Here is a 24426-nt window from a genome sequence, read left to right as displayed (position 1 = left end):
AAATCAGAAATGAAAGAGGTGAAATAACAACTGATCCCACAGACAAAAAAAAAATACTACAAATAACTACTTCAAAATACTGGACAACCTAGATGAAATGGTCATATTCCTAGAAAAATACAATCTTCCAAAACTCAAGCAGGGAGAATCAAAAAACATGAAAAGGCCGATATCTACTGATGAAACTGAAGCAGTAATCAAAAAACTTCCAGCAAGCAAAAGCCCTGGTCTGGGGGGCTTCACCAGGGAGTTCTACCAAACATTCAAAGAAGAACTAAAACCTATCCTCCTCAGACTATGCAAAAAAAAATTTTTTTTAATAGGCAAATCATTTGAATTGGCATTTCTCTGAAGAAGGTATACAAATAGGCAATATACACATGAAAAGATACTTAATATCTTTAGTCTTTAGGAAAATGCAAATCAAAGCCATAATAAAATACCATTTCACACACACTAATGTGGCTAAAAAAAAAAAAGAAGACAATAGCCAATGTTGTTGAAGATGTGGAGAAATTAGAACCCTTATATTACTCATGGGAATGTAAAATGGTGCAGCAATTTTGAAAAACAATTAGGAAGCTCTTCAAAATGCTAAACGAAGTTATATGACCCAGTAAATACACTCCTAGGTCTATACCCCAAAAAATGAAAACATATGTCCTCACAAAAACTGAACACAATTGTATAACAGCAACATTTTTCATAGCAGTCAAAAAGGGGAACAATCAAAATGTTCAACTGAAGAAAAGATAAATAAATGTGGTGTATTCAAGCAGCAGAATATTCTGCTATGAAAAGGAATGAATCACAATACTTGCTATAGCATGGATGAACCCTGAAAACATAATGCTAAAAGTGAAAGAAGCCAGTCATAAAGGCCATATGATTCCATTTATGTGAAATATCCAGAATAGTCAAATCCATATATTTAAAAGGAGATCACTAGTTGACTGGGCCTGAGGCAAGGAAGGAAGGAGAGTAAGAAAGTGGTGTGACTATTAGAGAGTAAGTGGTTTCTCTTTGGGATGTTGAAAAAGTCCTAAAAATAGATGGTTGCACAATTCTGTAAATGTACTGAAAAATACTGCACTATGCACTTTAAATAGGTGAATTTTATAGGTTAAACAATACACGTATAAGAAAAAAATGTATGCTGAGCACCAGAAGCCAGATCTAAAAGAGTCCATATATGTGAAATTCTTAAATAGGAAAAAGTAAAGTACAGTGATAGAAATCAGAGAGCAGCTGGCTGAAGGGGAGAGCTGAGCAGAATGAGGAACTTTCTGGAGTGGGGAAGATGTGGATTAAATGCGTTATGTACATTTGTCAAAACTGAAACTCTACAGTTAAGATTTATATGTTATGCTGCATATAAATTATGTCAATAAAAGCTGAACATAAAGAAAAATCCCGTAAAAACTGAGGTTTAAAAAATGAATATTCTTAGCTTACAATACTCTTGTGGCTTAGAAAATCAAGGGGTATTCAGGTCTACTTCCCAGTTAGTGATTTGCTAAGAAAATCTACAGGACTTGGCACACAGCTATACTCACAGCTATGATTTATTACTGTGAAAGAATACAAAGCTAAATCAGCAAACGGAAAAAGCAAGGGCACAGTCCACAGGAAACCGGCACAAGCTTCTAAAAGTCCTCTCCCTGTTCAGTCACACAGGACATATTTAATTCCTTCAGCACCAAACTGTGACAACACCTGAAATACTGTCAACCAAGGAAGCTCTTGAGAGACTCAGTGTCCAACGTTTTCACTGGGGTTGGTCAGGTAGGCACCCTCTGCCTAGTATATATTGAGATTATAGACTCTCAGAAGAAAAACAAGTATTTAGCATAAACTACATTGGATTTTACAAATAACTTAAACACAGCAAGCCACTCTTAGCATTTAGGAAATCCAAGCCTCCAGACACCAACCAAGGGCCAACCTTGCAATCAAAACCTTTCTAAGGATAGCAGTTTCCGATCTATTATGTTATCTCTTTTCTGCACAGGTATGATATCTTCAACTTATTCTAACAATAACAACAATCACAACAACAATATGGAAAAAAGAAAAATAATTTAAATATGCTGAAATATTAATAACTGGTGAACATGGTTAAGGAGTTTATGGGAGTTCTTTATACCTAGTATTCTTACAATTTTTCAAGTTTGAAATTATTCCAAACTAAAACATAGAGGAAAAAATTAATAGGGATTTTATCTCTACATAGAAAAAAATTTAAGTAATATCTAGAAATAACATCAATAAAAACATGTTTACTTACATACAGGAACTACAAAGTTGTACTGAGAGTTAGTAAATGTTTTAAAAAATTTTCGTGTTACAGAATGAAAATATTAGATATCACAAAAATTTCAGTTAGTCCCATGTCCTTTTGAGTTGTAGTGAACATGTGATTTTATTAGCATAGCATCCTCTTCCCCACTTCTTGTAATAACAGGACCTTTCCTTCCCTATGGAGGGCCCATCCATTCACATGCTTCAGGTGAGGCTGACCCCACAAACCCCTCATCCCCATGACCATTTCCACCAAACTAGGCCTTGGTGATTTCAGCTGCTATACTTCTGGCCACAGTAACTGGCTCAGAAATAAGCATCTGACTCAAATTGGACCAATTAGGTAAAGTATTAGGAAAAACTCCTCCTGGTTGTTAGACTGTGAAGATGAGTCTTAATTTCCTATGGCCATCTTACCATGGGGTGAGAGCAGGAGAGGACTGAAACCATGTAAAAAAGAGCAGAGCCAGAGACAGTGCTCAGACAACATACTTTGAGTCCCCTGGATCCAACCTTACCTGAAGCTACCATATATCTGGAATTCTCAATGATAAAATTAATACTTTTTTTTTATATCCTTAGCTAATAAATTAGGTTTTTGCCTCTTATGACCAAGTGTGTTAAGTAGCATATAATTAAAATCCCAATGGGATACGTTTGGAAAAAAGTTATTCTAACTATTAAAAATATAGGTAAAAAAATAGATAAAATAGTAGATTAAACAAGGTAGATGACCCTAAAAGACTATATCATATCTATATAACTCATGAGCAAAGAAACAACATAAATTAATAAAATATAAATTATTTGAAAATAATCAGTATTGGGAAAATTCATTATCTACACTAATAAAAGACAAGGATGCTAACTGACCGTACCTTCACTATGCCCTAAGCCATGCCCACCAGCCAATTAGAGTGACTATATGCAAACTAAGCCAGCCAAGATGGCGGCCGGCAGCCATGGAGCTGGAGCAAGCAGAAGGCTTGGTTGCCCGAGCGATGGAAGAACCCAAGCTTCCCGCCTGCCCTGAGCCGGCTGTGGCCTCCACTCATGGCAACAAAGTTTCAATTATAGAAGACAAATAAATCCCAGATACCTGCTTCCAGCCAGCCTCCACTGGGAGCTTGGGTGGCTGGGGGTTGTGGCCAGCCTGCAAACAGCCATCAGTCCCTCATCCAGGCTGGCCACACACTCATGGGGTGAGGGTCCCCGCTGGGGGACTTAGCCATCCTGAAAACGGCCCTCAGCCCCTCATCCAGGATGGCCAGGCACCCCAGCGGGGACCCCCACCTTGAAGGGGCTGTGGCCAGCCTGCAAACAGCATCAGCCACTCACCCAAGCTGGCCACACCTGCATGGGGTGAGGGTCCCTGCTGGGGGACTTGGCCAGCCTGTAAACGGCCCTCAGCCCCTTACCCAGGCTGGCCAGGCACCCCAGTGGGGACCCCCCCTGAAGGGACTGTGGCCAGCCTGCAAACAGCCCTCAGCCCCTCAACCAGGCTGGCCAGGCACCCCAGGGGGGACACCCACCCTGAAGGGGCTGTGACTAGCCTGCAAACAGCCATCAGCCCCTCACCCAGGCTGGCCAGACACTCCTATATAATAAAAGGGTAATATACAAATTGACCCTAACAACAGAATGACTGGGAATGACTGGTCACTATGACACACACTGACTACCAGGGGGCAGATGCTCAATTCAGGAGCTGCTCCTGGTGGTCAGTGCACTCCCACAGGAGGAGCTCTGCTCAGCCACAAGCCAGGCTGATGGCTGCCAGTACAGACGTGGTGGTGGGACCCTCTCCCGCCTCCTCAGCAGCTCTAAGGATGTCCGACTGCAGCTTAGGCCTGCTCCCCACTGGCAAGTGGACATCCCCCGAGGGCTCCCGGGCTGCCAAAGGGAAGTCTGACTGCCAGCTTAGGCCCAATCCCCCAGGGAGTGGGCCTAAACCAGCAGGTGGTCATCCCCCGAGGGGTCCCAGACTGCGAGAGGACACAGGCCGGCTGAGGGACCCCCCCAAGTGCATAAATTTTTGTGCACCAGGCCTCTAGTTTAAAATAATAAAATAGAGCCTCATCTCAAAATCCCCCACATTAACTGCCCAAAGTAGTCCAAATGAAGGGGAAAGACATCAATACGTACCTAAATTCTTTTCCAGCCACTGATGTCCTTCAATTAGTTGGTCAATTATGGCAAAATAATGTGCAGCAGCTTCATCAGGCATAACCCAGCCACCTGTTACAATTTCAAACTGACCATTTTCTAGTAAACTAGAAAGAAAATAATGTAAGAATTTACATTAATATATAAGAAAAGTTCAAATAAATTAAAATCAGCATAAACATTCGGGACAGCCTTTAAATAAATTGGTATTTATTATACTAATTGTTAAAACATTTTTTTAAACTAGTGAATGAATTTCAAAATTAGGACCCTTGAATGTCTGAGGTGACCACCCCCCCATCCTAGGCCTGCAGGACACTTTGGAAGTTCCTGTTCATCAGGGTATAATCTCCCTCACAACCTCAAAGGTTCCTGATAGCAGGAGCCACATCTGATTTATTTCTAAATCTTGTAAGCACTTAGCAAAGTGCTTTACTCAGAGTATATGCTTGATGAGTGTTTATTGGAGGACTGTCAATTTAAGCATGGCATTTGTTTCAAAACCCCTATATTGAAAAATCAATATTTATTTTGGTCCCACTGACACTGGTAAGTTAATCATACCAGCTACACAGAAAGAGAAGCTAGTAAATAGCACATGCCTCTGGGAATACAGGAAACATTATAAAGAACTTTGCTCAAGATTCAGTTAAAATGTAGGCTACATAGTTTATTTTTCATTATTGAGTGAAAAGCTCTAACATTATCATTATCTGTCCATTGGATACTCCTTTCTTTGCCACAAAATCATACAAGGTAACTAGATCTCCAGTCCTAGAAATATTCAATTATTATAAGAAGATACTTTCCTTTGATAAGGAAAAAAAGAAATCAAACTATTAAAAATTTGATGAAGTACCTGAGGAAATATAAAAGTCAAGAATTTAAGCAAACAACTTAAGTGCCACAGACTTGTCGATTTGCAACAAGATGGTTTGGAAAATGGTGTAAAGTTTCAGGAAAAAAAGCAACTTTAATAAGGATACACATCAGTGGATACCCACCAATAGCAGCCAAGTACCAAGTCAAATTTAGCTGAAGCAGAGCAAAGGCATAAAAGACAGAGAAGTATTTTCCTACAAAGCCTTTAACAGAAGCCACAGCATTAACACAACATCTGATTTATTCAAACATATGCATGATCATATACCAGCGACAGAGTGAATAATGGACACAATTTCTAAAAATGAATGAAACAATGATTCCTTGCAAGAAATTTAAAAATGTTAATTAAATCTGTATTGCCATAGGAATCACCAACTAATATAATTTCGCATGGAGAGCAGGACGGCTCATTATATTGTCTAAAGAAAACAAAATGTGCAGTCAAACCTCAGATTATCACAGGCCCAAATCAAGAACTTATAATTTAAAACTTGTATTTCTTCAAGAATACAAACTAAATTCAAGACTATTTGTACTGCTCTTACCGTCAGTGGACTTAGCCTCTAGTTAGTTCTTTTTCTCATCTTCCTGGTGATTGCCTGAGTTAGCCATGCTCTAGATGCCATGGACCAGACCCCCACTTCTTACGCTTTATGCCCAGTACCTGGAAGCCTGAGATGTTGGATGGATTTGGGATTTAATCTCTAGCCATCAAATATAGAAACTTGACTTCCTTATCTCAGTATTTCCAAACATATCTTTTGGAAAATTTCAGAAATAATTTATTTACTACTCTTACTTAGAAAAATAAGGACTAAAATGAAAAGTCACTTCAATGGTGGAATTTTTCATCTATATCAATTTTGCTACATAATTCCAGTCCCATAGGCATGAATATGCTCCAAGGAACAGCCAAACAAGCAATGAATAACACATACTATACACAGCAACTAAACTCCTAAGCTCCATTTGTTAATAATCTAGTTCTTACCCCCAACATGATGCCTGAGATGCTACTATAATCATGTATTAAATTATTTTCTACACATAATAATCACTTTAAGGATTATCCTGTCTATTGTTTTGGGGAATGCATAAAAAGCCTCCCACTCATTAAAATGTTTTGCAGAATTTTCTTACCTATATATTTTTTTTCTGTCTATCTTCCCCATCTTAGTTGGTCCCTCTCATAACCTAGAATTCCTTCACCACTCTCTGTTACCTCCTGTTTTAACTGGTTAGTTCTAATCACCTTTCAGGTTTCAACCTGAATACTACCTGTTTCAGGAAGCCTTCCATAACCTCCTTACTTCCATAGAAGATAACACTTTATTATGGTACTGTGTTTAGTTATGTCTTCCATGCTCTACTCTGAGGGTTGGGACCAGGTCAGTTGCTCATCTCCTGTATCCCTGGAGTCTAGCCCAGTAAATATTTGTTGAATGAATGATGGAGTAAATAAGGGAAGGCTTCAGATATGAGGTAATATTTCATCTGAGTCTTGAAAAATGAATAGGATTGAGGTGGTCTAATGTATAGAAGGGGGGAAAAATCTAAGCTGAATTCATGGACAAATTTCTAAGAAGCGGAAAAAGCATGTGCCTGAGGACACCCACATGGCTCAGCAAGGCCGGAAGTGATAAGAGGTAAGGGTGGACAAGTAAGGAGGAATCAGAGAAAAAACGCCAGTATGTGCCAGGCAAAAAAGATTGGGCTGTACCTTCTGACATTGAAGTGTCACAGAAGCAGCATGAGCAGACTCACCTATCAGAAACCTAACTCTGTTGGTGAAATGGAGGATACCTAGAAGTGGCACAGTTGGACACAGGAAAACCAAGGTGAAGGAAATGAGCAACAGGGATTGAGCTGAGGGTTTCGCACAGAGATACAAGGATTAAGACCTGAGTGGATGTGGCCCAAATGGCAGAGCACACAGTGGGGGACCTTCGGCGCATTCCTTAACACCTCTGCTTCTGTTTCTTCAACAGTAGATGAGAATAATAAAGAATCTTAACTCAAGGGAATGCTGAAGGACTGACTGAATAAATACATATAAGTGCTTAGAATATGCCCATGAACAGTAAGCATCCAATAAATGTTAGCTGTTACTATTACCATTAACTAGGGAAGAAGAAAGAAATTGAGGTTGGAACTGTAGGTCTGGAAGCAGCATGAATTAAAACCAGTGTGGATGAGCACACATTGAAGAGAAGAACCAAAGGGTGCTACCCCACAGGCCAGAATGGGGACTTTTTAGGAAGTAAGCAGAGGAGGAAATCAAAGGTGATAAGAAAGGAATGCTCAGCAATGCAGGAAGAGAACTAGGAGACAAAGAGTTCTAGGTTATAAGCGAAAAAAAAAAGAATTTCAAGGAGAATCGAGTGGTCAGTGTCAATGCTGCAAAGAAATTCTCCTGGAGGACTGAGAAAGTAACCCATGGATGAGGCGGTGGGGAAGGTCCTCATGGCTTTTTCCAGATTCTGTGAAGTAAATAGAAGCCAGCAGTTGATGGGAATGAGAACAAAACTGCCTAGTTGGAGATGAACTAGGATTGGAGAGAATGGGATGGAACACATACATTATAAAATAAATGTATACCACTGCTTCAGTGCTTAGAACTGAAGTTATTTTAGACAGTGGTGCATTGCTTTGATCCCTTTGTGAAAGGGTTTATATATTTAGGCTCTAAACTCATCCAAATCTGCAATTTTCCCTAAACATCACAAGACACACTGACTTCTCATTGCTTAGTAAATTTTACAGCAGCCGTTGGTTAAATACCATTAACTAGTACCTGTATAAAATGTATAGGTGCTTTAGAGGTACATTTTTTAGTGAAACTCAAAATTCATATCAGTAAATTTGGACTTGTATTATTAAGAAAGTAAACCTCAAACATTTCTTTGATTTCAATACGCAAACACAGATAGCTAAGAGATAGAACAGAAGGCTGACTTAAATATAAATTCAGGAAATATGATGTAAGAGGATGGTATAACGATTAGAGAAAGACTTTGCCTTCTTGGCAAAGTGATAAAACTCAGCAATTATATTAACTGATGGTACCTTTCCTCCCAGTACATATTCAGAACCTATTTCACACCTAAAGGTCCACACAGAGAAGTCTATCAAGACTTGGCAAACACACAAACTATTCTAAGTTCTAAGAGCTCAGTGGGCTTCTCCACTAAACACTGGTCTCAACACCAGGAACAGATGCAATGCAAAAGCTATTTCAATGCCTCAGAGCCCAGAGAGGAAAAATGAATATGTAATACACTGGGTGCTAGTCAAAGGAAACACTAAGGCTAATGTTTCAGCTGCCTGACTCTGAGTCGGGGCACACATGTTGATTTTTTTTTTTTTTTATAAACATCATGCAGTATTTAACTGCACTTAGCCAAAAAATATTAAAATAGAAAACCTAAAAAGTAAAAAGAATACCAGTCATTTTCAAAATAAACATAAACCGAAAATGTGTTGATTATTTAACGTGCGGCAGTTTATTTTCTTATTTTTTTTTATTTTTACTTTTTTGTTAATCCTCACCCAAGTATATTTTCTCCATTGTTTTCCAGAGAGAGTGGAAGGGAGAGACAGAGAGACATCAATATGAGAGAGAGACACACATCGATTGGCTACCTCTTGCTCGCCCCCCCACCAGGACCAGGGTTGAGCCTGCAACCGGAATTGAACCCATGACCCTTCAATCAGAGGGCTGATGCTCTAACCATTGAGCTAAACTAGCTAGGGCAGTTTCTTTTAAATCCACTGGATATGTGCTACAGGCAGGCATCATGACTATAATTGATTAAATCAGTTGGAATCACAAAACAATGAAAAGACTAGCTGTTTGCATGGATCTCCCTTTAGTTAACTAGATTTTCATTTTTGAAAGTCTACAGAGATGACTACTGCTGCCACAGGGGAAAGAATCAAACAAGTCACTCCTAGGATAGATTATGGGATCATTTGAGCTATGTTTCTGTTAAGTTCCCACAATCAATTGGTATTCCTCAGGGATAGTAAAAGCTCACATGAAACTCTGCAGGAATTAACAGGTTCTGCTCGGCAACGAGCTTGAAAATTTAGGTACAGACATTTAATCCATAGACTCATCTGAGGAAAAACAAGCCACTGCATGAGCATTACACTAGTCATCAAAAAAATTATATCAGCAATGTCGCTTAGTACAAGCTCAGAATTTTAAATAATGGGGACAAACCTATATAGCTATTAAGCCTTTCCCCAAAACATACATTTAGGCAAGAACCTCTAAAAATATTTAAATAAAAGAAAATGCTATTACCATAGTTCTATATATAAATGTAGTAAATCAATAAAAGTGAATGGTTATAGCTAGAAGGGAGGGAACTTAGCTAAGCCTGACCAGAAACAAAATCATTGGCCCTAATGTGGCTATAAAACAATTTTTTCTTCAAGCAAAATGGTATCATTGAGGATTAGGCCTATATTTCCCACTGTCAAAATAAGAGCTCTCAAAAGGAGTTTGAATAAACTGCTTAAGCACTAGATTCTAATTTGCATTTCCACCCCTAACATCTTACTATTTTCTACCTTTAATATTGGGTTGAATCACATAAAACTGCCATTTTTGTACATCAAAAGCAGTCAAACATCAGCAATTCATATGGTCCAACATAAGTAAAATGGCCAACAGTACAGAAAAAGAGAGAAACTTGTGTCCAGGAGAATCAGAAGGGGACCATCCTCATGTCATAAAATTGGTAGCATTTGAGACAGAAATTATGCAGGTGAAACTAAAAGAATTCAACAAGTACTGACCTACAACCCCCTGGCATGAACAATAAGCATTGAGTCCCAAGTAGTAAAGAGAGAAGAATCTAAGATAGTCTGGCAGCAGCCCCTAATCTGGAGGGCCAAGGGCTGAAGCAAAGCTGGGTCTTGGAATAGAAACTAATCACAGTCCCTATCCTTCATCCTCAAGGTGTTTCATGAGCCCCATCTTGCAGAGGCCTCTCCACTCCCAGGCCCTGACTACTGCAGAGGGTGGCTCCCTAATGTAGCTACACTGGGACAGAGCCAGGCCTGGCCTCACTTTACCAAGAGCAGCAACAGCAAGTCCAATTTCCTTCTGAGGTGGCAGACTCTTTCCTAGTCATTGTTCCAAGCCACTGCTCCTACCTGGCCTACAGGCCACCCAAAAGGAAGCTAGATACACAAAGCCAGCGTGGTGCCTCACCTAACAAACAGCAAACACTTCAAGGATCTCCCAATCTTCCCACTGCCCCAGCTCCTCTCTTCCCTTCCACCAGTCCTATTCATAACCCTACCTTCTTTTCTGACCACTGGGTCTCTAACACTCATCTTCCATAACCCAGCTCTCCAACAAAGATCTGAGGAATAATCTATCAGGTTAGGTTTCTTGTTTGCCAGCAACACAAACTGATGCTGAAGGAGAAACGTATGGGAGATTGTCCTGGACACAGAGTACTGAGGACAGGCTAAAAGCAGAGGCTTAACAAAGGGCTGGAAGAAAACAAGAGGCTATGTGCTATTGTGCTATGGGGAGCACAGGGACCATTCCACAGGACAGGAAGAGTCTTTCAAAGGCACCAGTGCTGTGAAGGATGACCTGCAACCTTCCCTCCATGTGTTTCCCTTCTTTCCATCTGTCTACTCTCTCACTTCACTCCCTAAAGATTTAAAACCCTGAAAAAATAATATATTGATTAACTGAGCTCAGGTCATAGCTGGCCCATCTGACCTGAGGCAGAAAGGTGGAGGACCTGATTTCTGTGAGAAACAGTTTCCCAAAAGGAAATCTGGTGAAATGGATGTTGGCCAGACAGTATTAACTAAACCCATTGAAAAGAAACAAAATGTTTTGTAGAAAAGGAAGGGATTTCAGCAGAGTTACACTCTCTTTTGGAACAAATTCCAAGTGTGGATACACCAGTTATTGCTCAAGGATGAATAAAAAAGGGGAATACACTTGAACTTACAAATAACAATAAAAAAAACACACAACTAAAGGGTAATAAAAAACATAGTTAAAACCAAGCATTTAAAGCCAGAACAGAACAGACTCTATACCAGAGAGAAGCAAGCTTGAGAGGGGTGGGGAGGAACTCTCGAGGAAAAAAACTCCCAAAAGCAGTGAATATAACACATTAAAACAACAACAACAACAACATTTGCATAAAAGAGATTAGAGACTCAATACTAGATAACTGAATTCTAAAACAAATGAAATAAAAACATTAATTAATTAGCAAGAGCAGAAAACATAAGCTGGAGAAATGTTCGAACTGGTAGATGGAAAATTTAGTAAGTTATTTATACCTACATAACTGGTGAAAATTTAGAATTTTATGGATAAAATTTTTAAAATCCTAAAAACATCTGACCAGAGGGGCAAAAGGTGATCTTCATAGAAACATTACATAAGAAAACCTTTTCTTAAAGATAGAAAACATAAAATGAGGCACAGAGCAGTTAACTTCCCCTAAGTCACACAGTAGATGGGAGTGTGCCCTATTTCAACACGTGCAGCCTAGCTCCAGTACCCAGCCATTTGAACTACCTCTCTAGAGTGTCCTTAAAGTAAAAAGAGCAGCACAGATCAGGCAAATCCAAACAAAAAAAATAAAAATTGTATAGTCCGCACTTTCTGACCATAAGATATGAAAAGTAGTTTTTAAATCTAAAGTATAACTGGGGGGAAAAATTGTACTTGGAAATTAAAAATTATTATCCTAACATATTCAAATCAAGGAAAAACAATAAATACAATTATATAACATTTTATTAAAATACTAGAGGCCTGGTGCACAAAATTCGTCCACTCGGTGGTGGGGGTCCTCTCAGCCTGGTCTGCACCTTCTCACAGTCCGGGAGCCCTCAGGGGATGTCCGACTGCTGGCTTAGACCCGCTCCTGTACGGGCCTAAGCCGGCAGTCAGACATCCTTAGTGCTGTTGGAGAGGCAGGAGAGGCTCCCGCCACCGCCGCTATGCTCGCCAGTCATGAACCCGGCTTCTGGCTGAGTGGCACTCCCCCTGTGGGAGTGCATTGACCACAAGGGGGCAGCTCCTGCATTGAGCATCTGCCCCCTGGTGGTCAGTGCACATCATAGAGACTGGTCATTCCACCGTTCAGTGGATTTGCATATTGACCTTTTAGTATCTATACTCTATACTGATAATAGCCTACGGCCTTCACAACCAGGATGGATGACCAAACAGTGGGCCCCTGGCCACCAAGGCATGCAGGCGGGAAGAGTCTGTGGGCTCTGGGGCTCTGGGGCATGGTGGGCAGGAGAGATCTGTGGGCCCCGGGCCGCCGAGGCACGCAGGCAGGAAGGGTCTGTGGGCTCTGGCCATCCGAGGCATAGTGGCAGCGCTGGCAAGAAGGGTCTTTAGCCCTGGGCCGCCGAGGCACATAGGCGGGAAGGGTCTGTGGACTCTGGGCCTCCGAAGCGTGGTGGTGACATCAGGTCTGTGAGCCCTGCGCATCCGAGGCGCTGCGGCGGCGAGAGGGTCTTTTACCCCAGGCTGCCAAGGCACACAGGCGGGAAGGGTCTGTGGGCTCTGGGCCTCTGGAGTGTGGCGGCAGGAGAGATCTGTGGGCTCTGGGCTGCTGGGGCGTGGTGGCAGCAAGAACTGTCTGTGAGCCTTGGGCCGCCAGGATGCTGCGGAACTCTGGGTCTCATGCTTTCAGGGTGTGGCCAGACTTCAAACTGGACTGTGACAAGAGGGAGGAGGGAGCCCCATTCCTCGCAGAATCCACTGTTGGAAGGAGGGAGCCTGCCTGCCTGATCGCCCCTAACCACTCTACCTGTCTGCCTGCCTGCCTGCCTGAGGGTTGCCGGATTGCAAGAGGGTACAGGCCAAGCTGAGGGAACCCCCCCCCCCCCCCCATGCACGAATTTCGTGTACTGGGCCTCTAGTATAGGATATAATGAAAAATAACAAAAATTTAAAAGCTAGTTAGAGCAGTACTAAAAGGCAAATCCTTAAAATAAATGAAAGGGCCCATTTAGCATTAGTAAAAGCAGGTAGAATGAATTAGTAAAAATAAAAGCAGAAAAGTCAAGGGTAAAAACCAGCAACATATACATAGTTCTTTGGGAGTGAGAGGGGGTGCAAAAACCAACCAAAAAAGTAAAAGCTTTAGCCAAATCTACTGAAGATGAAGAAAATATTCAGCTTCCCGAAAGTACTTTAAAAAAACTATAGATGTGATAAATAAAATCTTGCAATCTAAACACTTTGAGTAAAATCTCTATAAAATTTTAATTTAAAAAAATATGAAGTATTATATGTATTCACAGAGTAATGTTAGACCTAAACAGACAAAAAAATATTTTTAATTTTAAAATTCAAAAGAATTACCTATAAAACAAACACCAGTTCCACAGGGTTTTATAGAGCAGTTCTTAATATAAAAGTTTAAAAACTAGCCATAACCTGTTTGGCTCAATGGATAGAGCGTCGGCCTGCGGACTGAGAGTTTGATTCCCGTCAAGGGCATGTACCTTGGTTGCGAGCACATCCCCAGTGGAGGGTGTGCAGGAGGCAGCTGATTGATGTTTCTCTTTCATCGATGTTTCTGACTCTCTATCCCTCTCTCTCCCTTCCTCTCTGTAAAAAATCAATAAAATATATTTTTAAAAAAAGTTTAAAAACTAATAGGTAGCTCAATTTAAACTAAGGATTCTGTTTTACTCTGTGTGTGTTATTGTATATGTGTGTGTGTGAAAAGAGAGAGAGAGTGAGAGAGAGAGAGAGAATCTAAATTGCTGCTAATATTTCAATTTAAAGTCAAGATATTTTACATAACATTTTGGAATTCTAAGTTGTCTTGAATAATTGTAGGAGTATGCTGATCACTCTGGCTCCCATGAACTGCCAATGTGGCTGAAGTGGAAGAATGGCTAGCCCCTTTGGGTGGGGCAGCTACTCTTGGTTCATCCCATCACCCCCAAAGTCCATAGCCTTCATTTATGCCACCTTTCTGGCCAATCTTATAAGCATTTTAACTGTTCTACTGGGGGGGGGGGGGGGGGGAGGTAACTCCAATGTCTTGTGATGGATAAACAGTTCTTCCCAAATTACCTTTAAATGTTTATATCAATTTTCATCAAAATCCTTTTTTTTTTAATACGGTAGGAAGACTATGAAACATCATAATACTGCAACAATTACAGTCAAACAGAAAAGTCCAGGAAACAGGTCAGAAGTTCTAGAAATCAATGCATATTTAAATACAATAAAGACAGCACTTCAAATCAGTAAAAAGAATGCACTATTTAAGTCTTTGAGAAGCAGCACAGCATGAAAGGGAACAGCCTATAGGACTGGACAGACTGGACGGAACAGCATACCAGTGCAGCACGTCCCAGCCTGTGACCCTGAAAGACCAGTGAGTGCTTTATTTCTAAAATGTGGGTAGTCACTGTACCTATTTCATAGGATTGTGAGGATTATCAGTTATCATTTATAAACTACTTATAACAGGGACTAGTACAGTAAGTGCTCTAATGTGATAGTAAATAGATAAAAGAAAGCAATACATACTAAAATAATCCTTAAACTCCAGGGAACAGAGGGAGGGAAATATGGTGAACAGAATCTCCCATCATACCACATGAAGAAAATAAATTTCAGGATTTTAAAAAGTGAATGGTAAAAAATGAAACTAGAGAAAAGAGGATTCTATCTGATTTCTAGACTAGAGAATACCTTTTAAGATGTGACAAAGTAAATATCAAGAAAACAGATTAATCAATTTGACTATATAAAAATGTTAAAAGTCTGTATATTACTTGTATGCATGTATGCATAACCCATGGACACAGACAATGGGATGGTGAGGGCCTGGTGGGGTGCGGGGGGAGGGGGAGAATGGGAGTGGACTGGAAGAGGTTAATGGAGGAAAAAGGTGGTCCTATGTAATACTTTCAATAATAAAAGATTTTTTTAAAATAAAAATTTTAAAAATAGAATTAAGAAACACGAGGATAAATGAGAGTTGATATGTGTATGTGTGCATATGTATATGAACGTAATTACAAATTAGTAAGAAAAATTACACGATCAAGCAATTTATAATGCTTTGCCTATATATGAGAAATATGCAATATTTTCACTCATGAAAACTATAAATTAAAATTATATTTTTCAACTATCAAATTGGTCAAGGTTTTAGAGAAAAAGTTGTATTGTTGGTGAACAGGCAGAGAAATTGGTACACTATGATATAAGATTGAAGAATAAAGAATACATTGAAACAACCTTTCCGGGGCCCCTATGATTATATGCTTTAAAAAAAACCTTTAAAATATCAAGCCCCTTTAACCTAGTAATTCCATTGCTAGGACAAAGTTAGAACATAAGAATTTCAATGGAAAAGTTTCAAGTCACTTTTTCAGAAATGAACCAGAATCAAGGAAAAAACATATGAAAAAATATTTTAAGTTTCAGATATAAAGTTAAGAATTTTCAACTTCTAAAAATTCAACACTCAAAAAAAATAAAACTAAAAATTCAACACTCATTTCACACTCACTATTCAATTAATGTTTAATTAATTTAATTAACTTAAAAAAATAAGAACAAACCTTTTAACAGCATCCTTCTTTTGAATATCTATAGTATCCCACCACTTTGAAAGGTAAGAGATCTCAGACCATATAAATTTCCTCCGTGAGTCTTCCTTCAGCTTGATGACCATGTTATTAAAAATATACTGAGTCTTCTCTCTAAAGTAGTCATCAAAAGTCTTCAACCAACCTAAATCAAGACACAAATATACCACAAATGTCTGGTTTATGTCTGATTTCAACTCAGTAATATTCCATTGCACTACCTTTGGATACCCTTGGATGTTTCAATCATATAAAGACATATATAATAATTTAAGAAATGTTCTGAATTAATGAAATTACATTTGAATAAACATGAGACTCAAACAATCATTAAAATTTAAACTATAAAAATACTCTGAAAAACTGCACAAAATCAGATACAAATGAGAAAAATGATCTCAGGCCAAAAAGCATTTGTTTAAACTTAACAATTATAGTATCTATTTATAATTTCTCTCTAATTGAAGGGATTTTCTTATTTTAAAAATGTGAACAGTGTTAAATTGGCATTATTGTTCTCATACTATGGGATGAAATTTTTATCCTCTCATGGCACAACTAAAATTCTCCACTCATTAAAAAAGTTAAACTAAGAAAAAGAAAAGCAGAAGTACAAACAGTATTTAAAACCAGCAGTAGAGCAATGAGATAATCACAACATTTTTATGAATATTGAGAAGTAGAATTCTGCCAAAAATAGGCATTAGTTCCCAAAGGCTGTTCATATTCCATTTATGGTAGAACAAATTGACATTAATAAAACAACAAATGTGTACACATCTATGTAAAGTTTTCTCAAAAGAGAATTATAAATGTTGATAACTTATTTCTCTGCCTTTTCCTACTATTTCCCATATATCCAGAGAATTTTATCTAAAGACATGTGCAATCTATAATAATAAAGCTCAATATGCTAATTAGACTGATAAAGGATTTTAAAAAGTGAATGGAGAATAGAGGGCATAGAATGAATTCTAATAAGGACAGATGAAGCCACAGCAGCGGGAGCTGAGGCATAGGTGGTTAGGGGCGATCAGGCAGGCAAGCAGTTAGGGACAATCAGGCAGGCAGGCAATGTGGTTAGGGGAGATCAGGCAGGCAGGTGAGCAGTTAGGGGCGATCAGGCAGACAGGTGAGCAGTTAGAGGCGATCAGGCAAGCAGGCAAGTGGTTAGGGGCGATCAGGCAGGCAGGCAGAATGGTTAGGAGTGATCAAGCAGGCAGGCAGAGTGGTTAGGGGCAATCAGGCAGGCAGGCAGGTGAGTGGTTAGGAGTCAGCAGTCCTGGATTGCAAGAGGGATGTCCGAGATTGCAAGAGGGCGCAGGCTGGGCTGAGGAACCTCCCACCCTGAGTGCACGAATTTCGTGCACCGGGCCTCTCGTTTGAGTATAAAGAAACATTTTTAACACTCCGGTGTGGGGTGAATTTCCCGCCAAAATATAAGATGGCGCGGGCAATTATTTAGGTTTCCCGCGCAAAATCAGGGATTTTTATGATACCTATTACCCCAATGGGTATGAAACGGTTCGCATACGCAGGTAGGTATCTTTGTGAACGGCAAACAAACAAATATTTGGTAATACGCAGTTACAATCGGCCCGAGTTTACACGTTTCCCGCACTCCACCGCAAATCTATATGAACCGAGTTAAGACGGCTCCCGCGGAGTACGCGCAATTCACGCGAGCCGACTTAACTCGTTTCCCCCACTCCAAGTGTTAACAAGATCCATAGGTCCCAACATAGCCCCACCTGGCAGAGTACTAAAGCAACATGATGAGTGACTGAGGCAAAAAATGTACAGAGCCACCAATTCCACCTACTGGCAATATGGGCCCTCTGGAAAATAACCTCTTATCTAGGAAATTTTATGGCGGGGGGGGGATGTCTATATATCTAGGTTGAACTACTGCTCTATACTTTCAAGTCTCAAACACGTGGGAAACTAAAGTATAAGGACTCCAACTATTTCTTCTGTCTCTATTTAAGTTACTATTCAATGTATTCTATATTTGCTGGCACAAAATAAAAGCCTGCTATGGCAGAGAAGACAATACAACTGTTTTGACAATGCAAATATGAGCTTCTGAAAAGGGCACGGCCACTGTGACTATATTTCTCCCTTTTGTTTTAACTAAAATCTATTCATTCATTATATGGTTATTTACTGAACACCTACAAAGTGATAGGTCTGAAGCTAGGAGCCAAGGAGGAATACATTGTAAACTATTCCTTATAAGACTTTCTTGATGTAAGGCCGTGGTTGGCAAACTGCGGCTCTTTAGCCCCTTGAGTGTGGCTCTTCCTAAGCCTTAGGAGTACCCTAATTAAGTTAATAACAATGTACCTACCTAAATAGTTTAAGTTTAAAAAATTTGGCTCTCAAAAGAAATTTCAATCGTTGTACTGTTGATATTTGGCTCTGCTGACTAATGAGTTTGCCGACCACTGATCTAGGGCATTTTTAAGCTGGTTTATCAACAAATAATGCTACCTGGATAATTCAACTTCTCCATGTTTAAACTAAAATCACGTATTTGTTAAAAAAAATAAAAAAATAAAAAACCTCAATATGTTCAAACCTGAGCCTGGCATATAATATAAATACTAGCTGCTATTATTATTAGCTTAATTATCATCATAAGTCTTTAACTGCCCCTTAATTATCATCATAAGTCTTTAATTGTCTCTATAATCAAAGCAGTTAAAAGAAGTACTAAATTATATTTCTAACATCTAATTTTTTTAAATATGCAATTTATTTAAAACATTTAAATAAGCTGCTTCACATCTTAAACATATGGTGAACAAAATGTTTAAACAAAACAAAATCTTAAACAAAATTAGAATTCATTCTATGCCCTTATTAGGGGCTGAATTTTGAATTGTGTCCCCTCAAAATGCATATGATGACGTCCTAACATCAGTATTTCAGAATGTGACTGTATTTAGAGATAGAGTCTTTAAAGAGGTAATTAAAGTAAAATGTCATGTGAGTGAACTCTAATCCAGTATGTCCTTATAAGGAAAGGCAATATAACACAGACACACACAGAGGGAAAGCCATATGAAGGCACTGGGGGAAGAGGGCCATCTACAAGCCAAGATGAAAGGCCCTCAGAAGAAACCAACACTGCCTTAATTTTGGACTTCTAGTCTCCAGAAATGTTAGGAAATAAGTTTCGGTTAAGTCTTCCAGTCAGTAGTATTTTATGAATGGCAGCCCTAACAAACTAGTACAGCACTAGAAAAAATTAGAGTTGTTACCAACCAAAAAATAAAAATCACAATGTGGGGAAAATTTATTTTAGCAAATACCATCATAATATTTAATATATATCTATTTCCGTATTGCAAGACTGAGTCAAAAGCAAATGTATGTGGGTAACATCTACTTCTGTACCATACTATTATTACATGCTATTATTACATATGTGCAGTAAGGACCATGTAAATTATTTAACAGGTTCTTTTAGAATTTTTTTTTTAAACATCACACATACCTTTCACCTAAATTTTAAGAAAGGTAAAAACTAATCTCTAATTATTTGGTTATTAACTCAATTAAAGAAAAGTACTATGAACAGTGGAATGCCTCCAAAATTAATTTAGTAAGAAAATTCTAGTAATCTAGCATAAAAGGCAAATTTAGAATAGTCTTTATAAAGATTAATAAGTAAAAGGTTTTTAAAGTACAAATACTTATTTTCATCAGTTATACTTTGTTATGAACTAAGACCATTTCAAAGAATAGTTTATCATGAGTTTTCACAAAAGAATCACAGTGACTGATTAATCCATTTTGCCTTCAACACTTCATTTGCCCTTCAACAATCATTCTGAAAATATGTCAAAGACATTTCAGTGAGCCAAAATACAAGCTCGGAGATGTCAAATTAAAAGCCTTCCATAAAACTTATCTATAACAGAGACTAATATCACAACAATATAGCACAATTAATGAAGACTGAACTGAAAGATAGCCTCTTGCAGCATTCAATATTGAGTAATGTAACAGTAGATTAGTTTTTAGTGCTCTTATACAATAGAGTAATCAAGTATTCCCTTTTACACTGAATTGGCTCTTTCTTTTTCTAAATTACTGTAAAACTACAATTGTATATTATCATGAGCCCAATCAGAAAGATAGTATTTTATAAAAAGTTCTATGGGATAAATTTTTGTGACATAACATTATAGTCTTACCTCTAGATTTAATCATTTTAGGACACTGAAGTTGCAAACTGATTTACTTAAGTGGTCGATTCATAGCCTTTTTCTTTCCCTTGAATGCACTTGGAAATTTAACCATGGCTAGCACAGCATGAATACTTTCCATTTAGTCTATTGCACTCTAACAACACTAACATCCATAAAACGGCTTATTGCTATTTTAAATAAATGGGGAAATATTTAAAACAAAGAATAATTAGAAGTTCTATAAAGCAGGTATAATTCCAAATTTAATATTATTTTATCACAAAAAAATTAAGTTCTAAAATATAGAATAAAGTTGAAAACTCTATTGCTTGTTTTTAATGTGAATAAACAAACACTTATTAATTGCTCACTGAAAAAGCACAATTTTTAAAAAATTTGGACTCTTGATCTAGCTTCAAAGTCTAGAGACTATGTAGAGATCTGATCCTCTTAAGGAACACTTAAGTTTTATTTGGTTCATGGGCATACACAGTATCACCCTTAGGATCTAGGCAAGAGTGCCCCACTCTGAGTTCTGGACTTTGGAGGGATCTCCCAATTCATTCTCTGAAAACATCTTTTTCCACAAGATAAATCCACAGGGCAAAGAACGTGCCCATTCAGAGCCTGCCCTGCCATAACGAGTACCAGGGGCCAGGAATCTGTATCTAAATAACCCTAAGCAGGCTTCTAGAGTCTCCCTGTCTAGGCAGTCAACCTTGCAGGTAATAACTTCCTCAGACCGAGCAGTGGCCAAGGGGCTGCCGTTTGTAGGGTGTGGAAGAGTGTTAGTATCTCTGCAAGAAGGGGCCCTCCTAGTTTTCGAGAGGGCCAGTCTAGGGGGAGAGGGTTTGGGCTGCCCCACACACAGGCTGACTCCCCCACACACCACCACATTCCTGTGGGGAACTGGAACCCCAGCAATCTAAACCCGCACTTGACCTTCTAGATCACTGAGCTACTTCCCAAGGCAGGTGGAAAGGACCTATTAAATTTGCAATGTATTAGTTTGATTTATAATTATTAAATGTTTAGACATAGAGTCTGAGGGTCTCCATGTACTTTCTGCCTCAGGTCCTGTAAATATTAAATGCAGGCCTTGGAAATATGCCAACCTAAACTTCAAATAAGTTAATTCTCATGAATCTAGCACCTGGTTCGAAGTCTACAACAGCAAGAGTTCAATACGCACTTGATAGATGAATGATGATGTATGGCCAAAGGGACTGAAAAAAAGGTATGTGGAATATGAATGCAAATTTATTACTGCAACTAGAAAGGAAACCAAAAGTAAAAGATATCATACATTACTAGCTTTATATGTTCACTGACTTTTCTGATCCTAACCTAATAATCTTTGACCATTATCATTAGGTTTATATTTAATATCTGAAAAGACTCTGTCAGCCCTAAAATGATTTAAAATACACATCTCGAAAAAGACATGTCCTTCAAATCATTGTTACACTGTTATGGTTTTAACTACTACAATAATGATTTTTAATGAGTACATTAATTCCACTCAAAAGTTAAATAGGTACCAACTGTTAAGGAAACAAAGATTTTGAGTCAAAAATAATTATATGCAAGTAAACATTTTAAAAATGCAACTTAAGCTTCAAGTTATTTCCATTTTAATGTGATATTCTCAAATCTAAAAATAAATATAATAGGCCACATAAAAAAGAAACCTTCTTAATTTTAGTAAAGTTATTCTCTATCAACAGGTTTCTTCCATCACTTGTTAAATCCTTCAATATTTGACAGCAACTTCCAGTCTTACACTTAAGGGGTCACATACAACCTTAATTGGTATTACCATAACTCACATATGTTGCTGATTAATTTAAACTCCAACATTTCTATTATAAATTAAGCTTGTTTTCCCCCAACTAATAAACAGTGAAAGAGTTTTAATTAATGTTCTGATCTGGTTTATTCATTCAAACAAGCATCTAATAAGGGCAAAGCAATAAAGCTAAGCTAAATGAAAACAGATTCTATATTGAAAACATGAACAAATGCTGTAAGCATAAAGAAATGGTAAATTCCTACCAGAAGGAAAGAAGAGAGATTCTTAGATTAGTCATCATCTGGATGGAGGAAAAAGGTGGAATTTCCAAATTGAGGCAAGAGCATATGGAAAAGGCACTAAGCCATGAAGGCACATGTCGATTTCAGGGAGCAGAAGGCAGCTAGGTATGGCTGCACTGCAGCTCACTTGGAGGGAGCATGTTGAAAAATAAAAACAGAAGTGGGGGTCAGATCACTGCAAACCTCTGAACCATTTTTGTTTCTTACTGAAAACTTAGGAGAAATAAAGTCAAGGTTTTCTGATTTGTGCTTTGAAAAATAACTGTAAATGTAAAGGATAGAATAAAAAACAAAGTAAAAGAGAAACAGGAAATGAGGCCATTACAATAATTCTGCTAAAACATGGTTAGTGAATTGCAATGGAAAGAGACAGAGATAAATAAGAGGCCAAAGAGGCAAGAAGAAGAGAACGTAGTAACTGACTAAAGTTTCCAAGAGAGAGGAGTAAGATTAAGCTCAGGTTTTCTAAAGACCCATGAATGTTTGGAAACCTATAAAACTGCTGATTCCTCTAAATGCTTTTGGACTTGGGTTTCCAAAATAACCTAACCATTTTTTTCCAGGTAATTCAATGTCATCTAATAGTTTTCAAAGCATATCAGTTTCACTTGCATTAAGTTCCATACAGCACATTCTGAACCTTGGTAAGATGCTGTCACTGGAAATTCTATCCCACACCACAAGAACCCATTGCATTGCTGTTAGCACAGCTGGGGTTCTGTTCAACCTGCAGCTGGATATGTGTAATATCCAACTGTGACCCCTTACTATATTGCTTTTCTAAATGCCCTTTAAACGACCTGCATATGCTGATACCTGATATCTACAACTGTGAGATCAACCTCCAAAATAATTTCTAAAATCTGTACTAAAGTAATTTTCCTCCCTTTTTAAGGATTCACACCAAATGAGGACACTTCAGTCCTAATAAGTCTTCCCCAAATAGAGCTTGGTTGTTTGAAATCATGCAAAGTGTCTATAATATGAGACATCATTAGAAGTAAAAGAAAAACTGACTTTCTTTGAGGAGTTACTTTTAGAATATGTGAGGAGGCTACTTAGCCTTATGATTGGGCAAAAAGTGGGCAAATTATCAAAGTTTCTGAAAGAAACTATTTTAAAAGCTGGAAAATACTGTTTCTAAATAACTTTTTAATTGTAAAATATGTAGCAATGAGGAAAACCACTCACCATCTCATATATTAATGCAGTACTAAGGACAGAAACATCCATTTAAATAGGGATAGACCGGGGGGAAAAAAGAATAGGAAACAGTGCAGGAGATGCCTCCTTTTGCAAGATCTGATATAATAAAGAGCTAATATGCTAATTATACCAAACAGCAGAATGACCATCCGGATGACCTTCCGGACGAAGCTGGGGCTGTGAGGGCCAAGGCAGCCGGGACTGCGAGGGCTGAGCCCCTTGCATGAATTTTGTGCATCGGGCCTCTAGTAGTCAATAAAATGTTTTATATGATTAATAACATAACGTAGATGACATCTGGCTGGAAAAGACTTTTCTCCTAGAAGCTCTGCCTGTTGTTTCAGAAGCATTACCTAAAAAGAGGCAATGTTAAATAAAGGTTATAAGTCATGGTTCAAACCCAGCCCTTCCTTAGACATAATTACTTATCCTTTCTTCTGCCTCAGTTTTCTCATCTATGAAATGAGGGTAATAGTATTACTTTTTTTTATCACTTCTCAGCCTTTTGGCTAAGATCAAATGTAGTATCTGTTCTTACCAGTTTAACAGTATTACTTTTGTCATAAAATTGCAGAGAGCAGTAGTGGATTTAGCCAAAACCAAAGAGCTCAAATTATCCCACAATAGCTAAACAGAACCAAGTACTCCCCAAACTGTGCTCACATACAAATCTCTCCCTCTCCCGATCACCTCATTTCACTTGGCAGTGCCCTTGGCAGCCAGAGTTCTAGGTCTTCACTGACTCTCACCTTACCTAGGCTGTGCCCCACTGTGGCTGACCAGAACTGTTTTCATCTGATTGTGCCTAACAATATTTGAACAGAAAAAACTTAAAATAACATTACTCTGTGATTTCCTCACATGTTTTTGTTCTTTTTCACAAACTTTAAAGATTAAGGATCTATAAACTCATTTCAAATTATCTTATAATATTAAATGCAAA

At 38.4% G+C, this 24426-nt stretch overlaps 1 protein-coding gene and 1 pseudogene across 1 annotated transcript in view; one reads left to right on the top strand and one right to left on the bottom strand.

Moving 5' to 3' along the window:
* MAN2A1 (mannosidase alpha class 2A member 1) overlaps window positions 1-24426 on the bottom strand; it is a 161775-nt gene that overhangs the window by 105128 nt on the left and 32221 nt on the right. The window contains exons 4-5 of the mRNA XM_070412430.1: window positions 15958-16129; window positions 4447-4574 (exon numbers count right to left, since the gene is read on the bottom strand). Of these exons, the coding sequence (XP_070268531.1) occupies window positions 4447-4574; window positions 15958-16129 (300 nt within the window). The remainder of the gene's footprint in view (window positions 1-4446; window positions 4575-15957; window positions 16130-24426) is intronic.
* Window positions 23973-24087, top strand: LOC139009704 (U2 spliceosomal RNA; annotated as a pseudogene).

This window comes from Myotis yumanensis, unplaced genomic scaffold (assembly GCF_028538775.1).
Source record: "Myotis yumanensis isolate MYYU_CA2020_CCGP unplaced genomic scaffold, mMyoYum1.0.hap1 SCAF_4, whole genome shotgun sequence".
NCBI classification, from domain to species: domain Eukaryota; kingdom Metazoa; phylum Chordata; class Mammalia; order Chiroptera; family Vespertilionidae; genus Myotis; species Myotis yumanensis.
The sequence above is the reverse complement of the archived record's forward strand: the minus strand, read 5'-3'. Positions and strand labels throughout refer to the sequence as shown.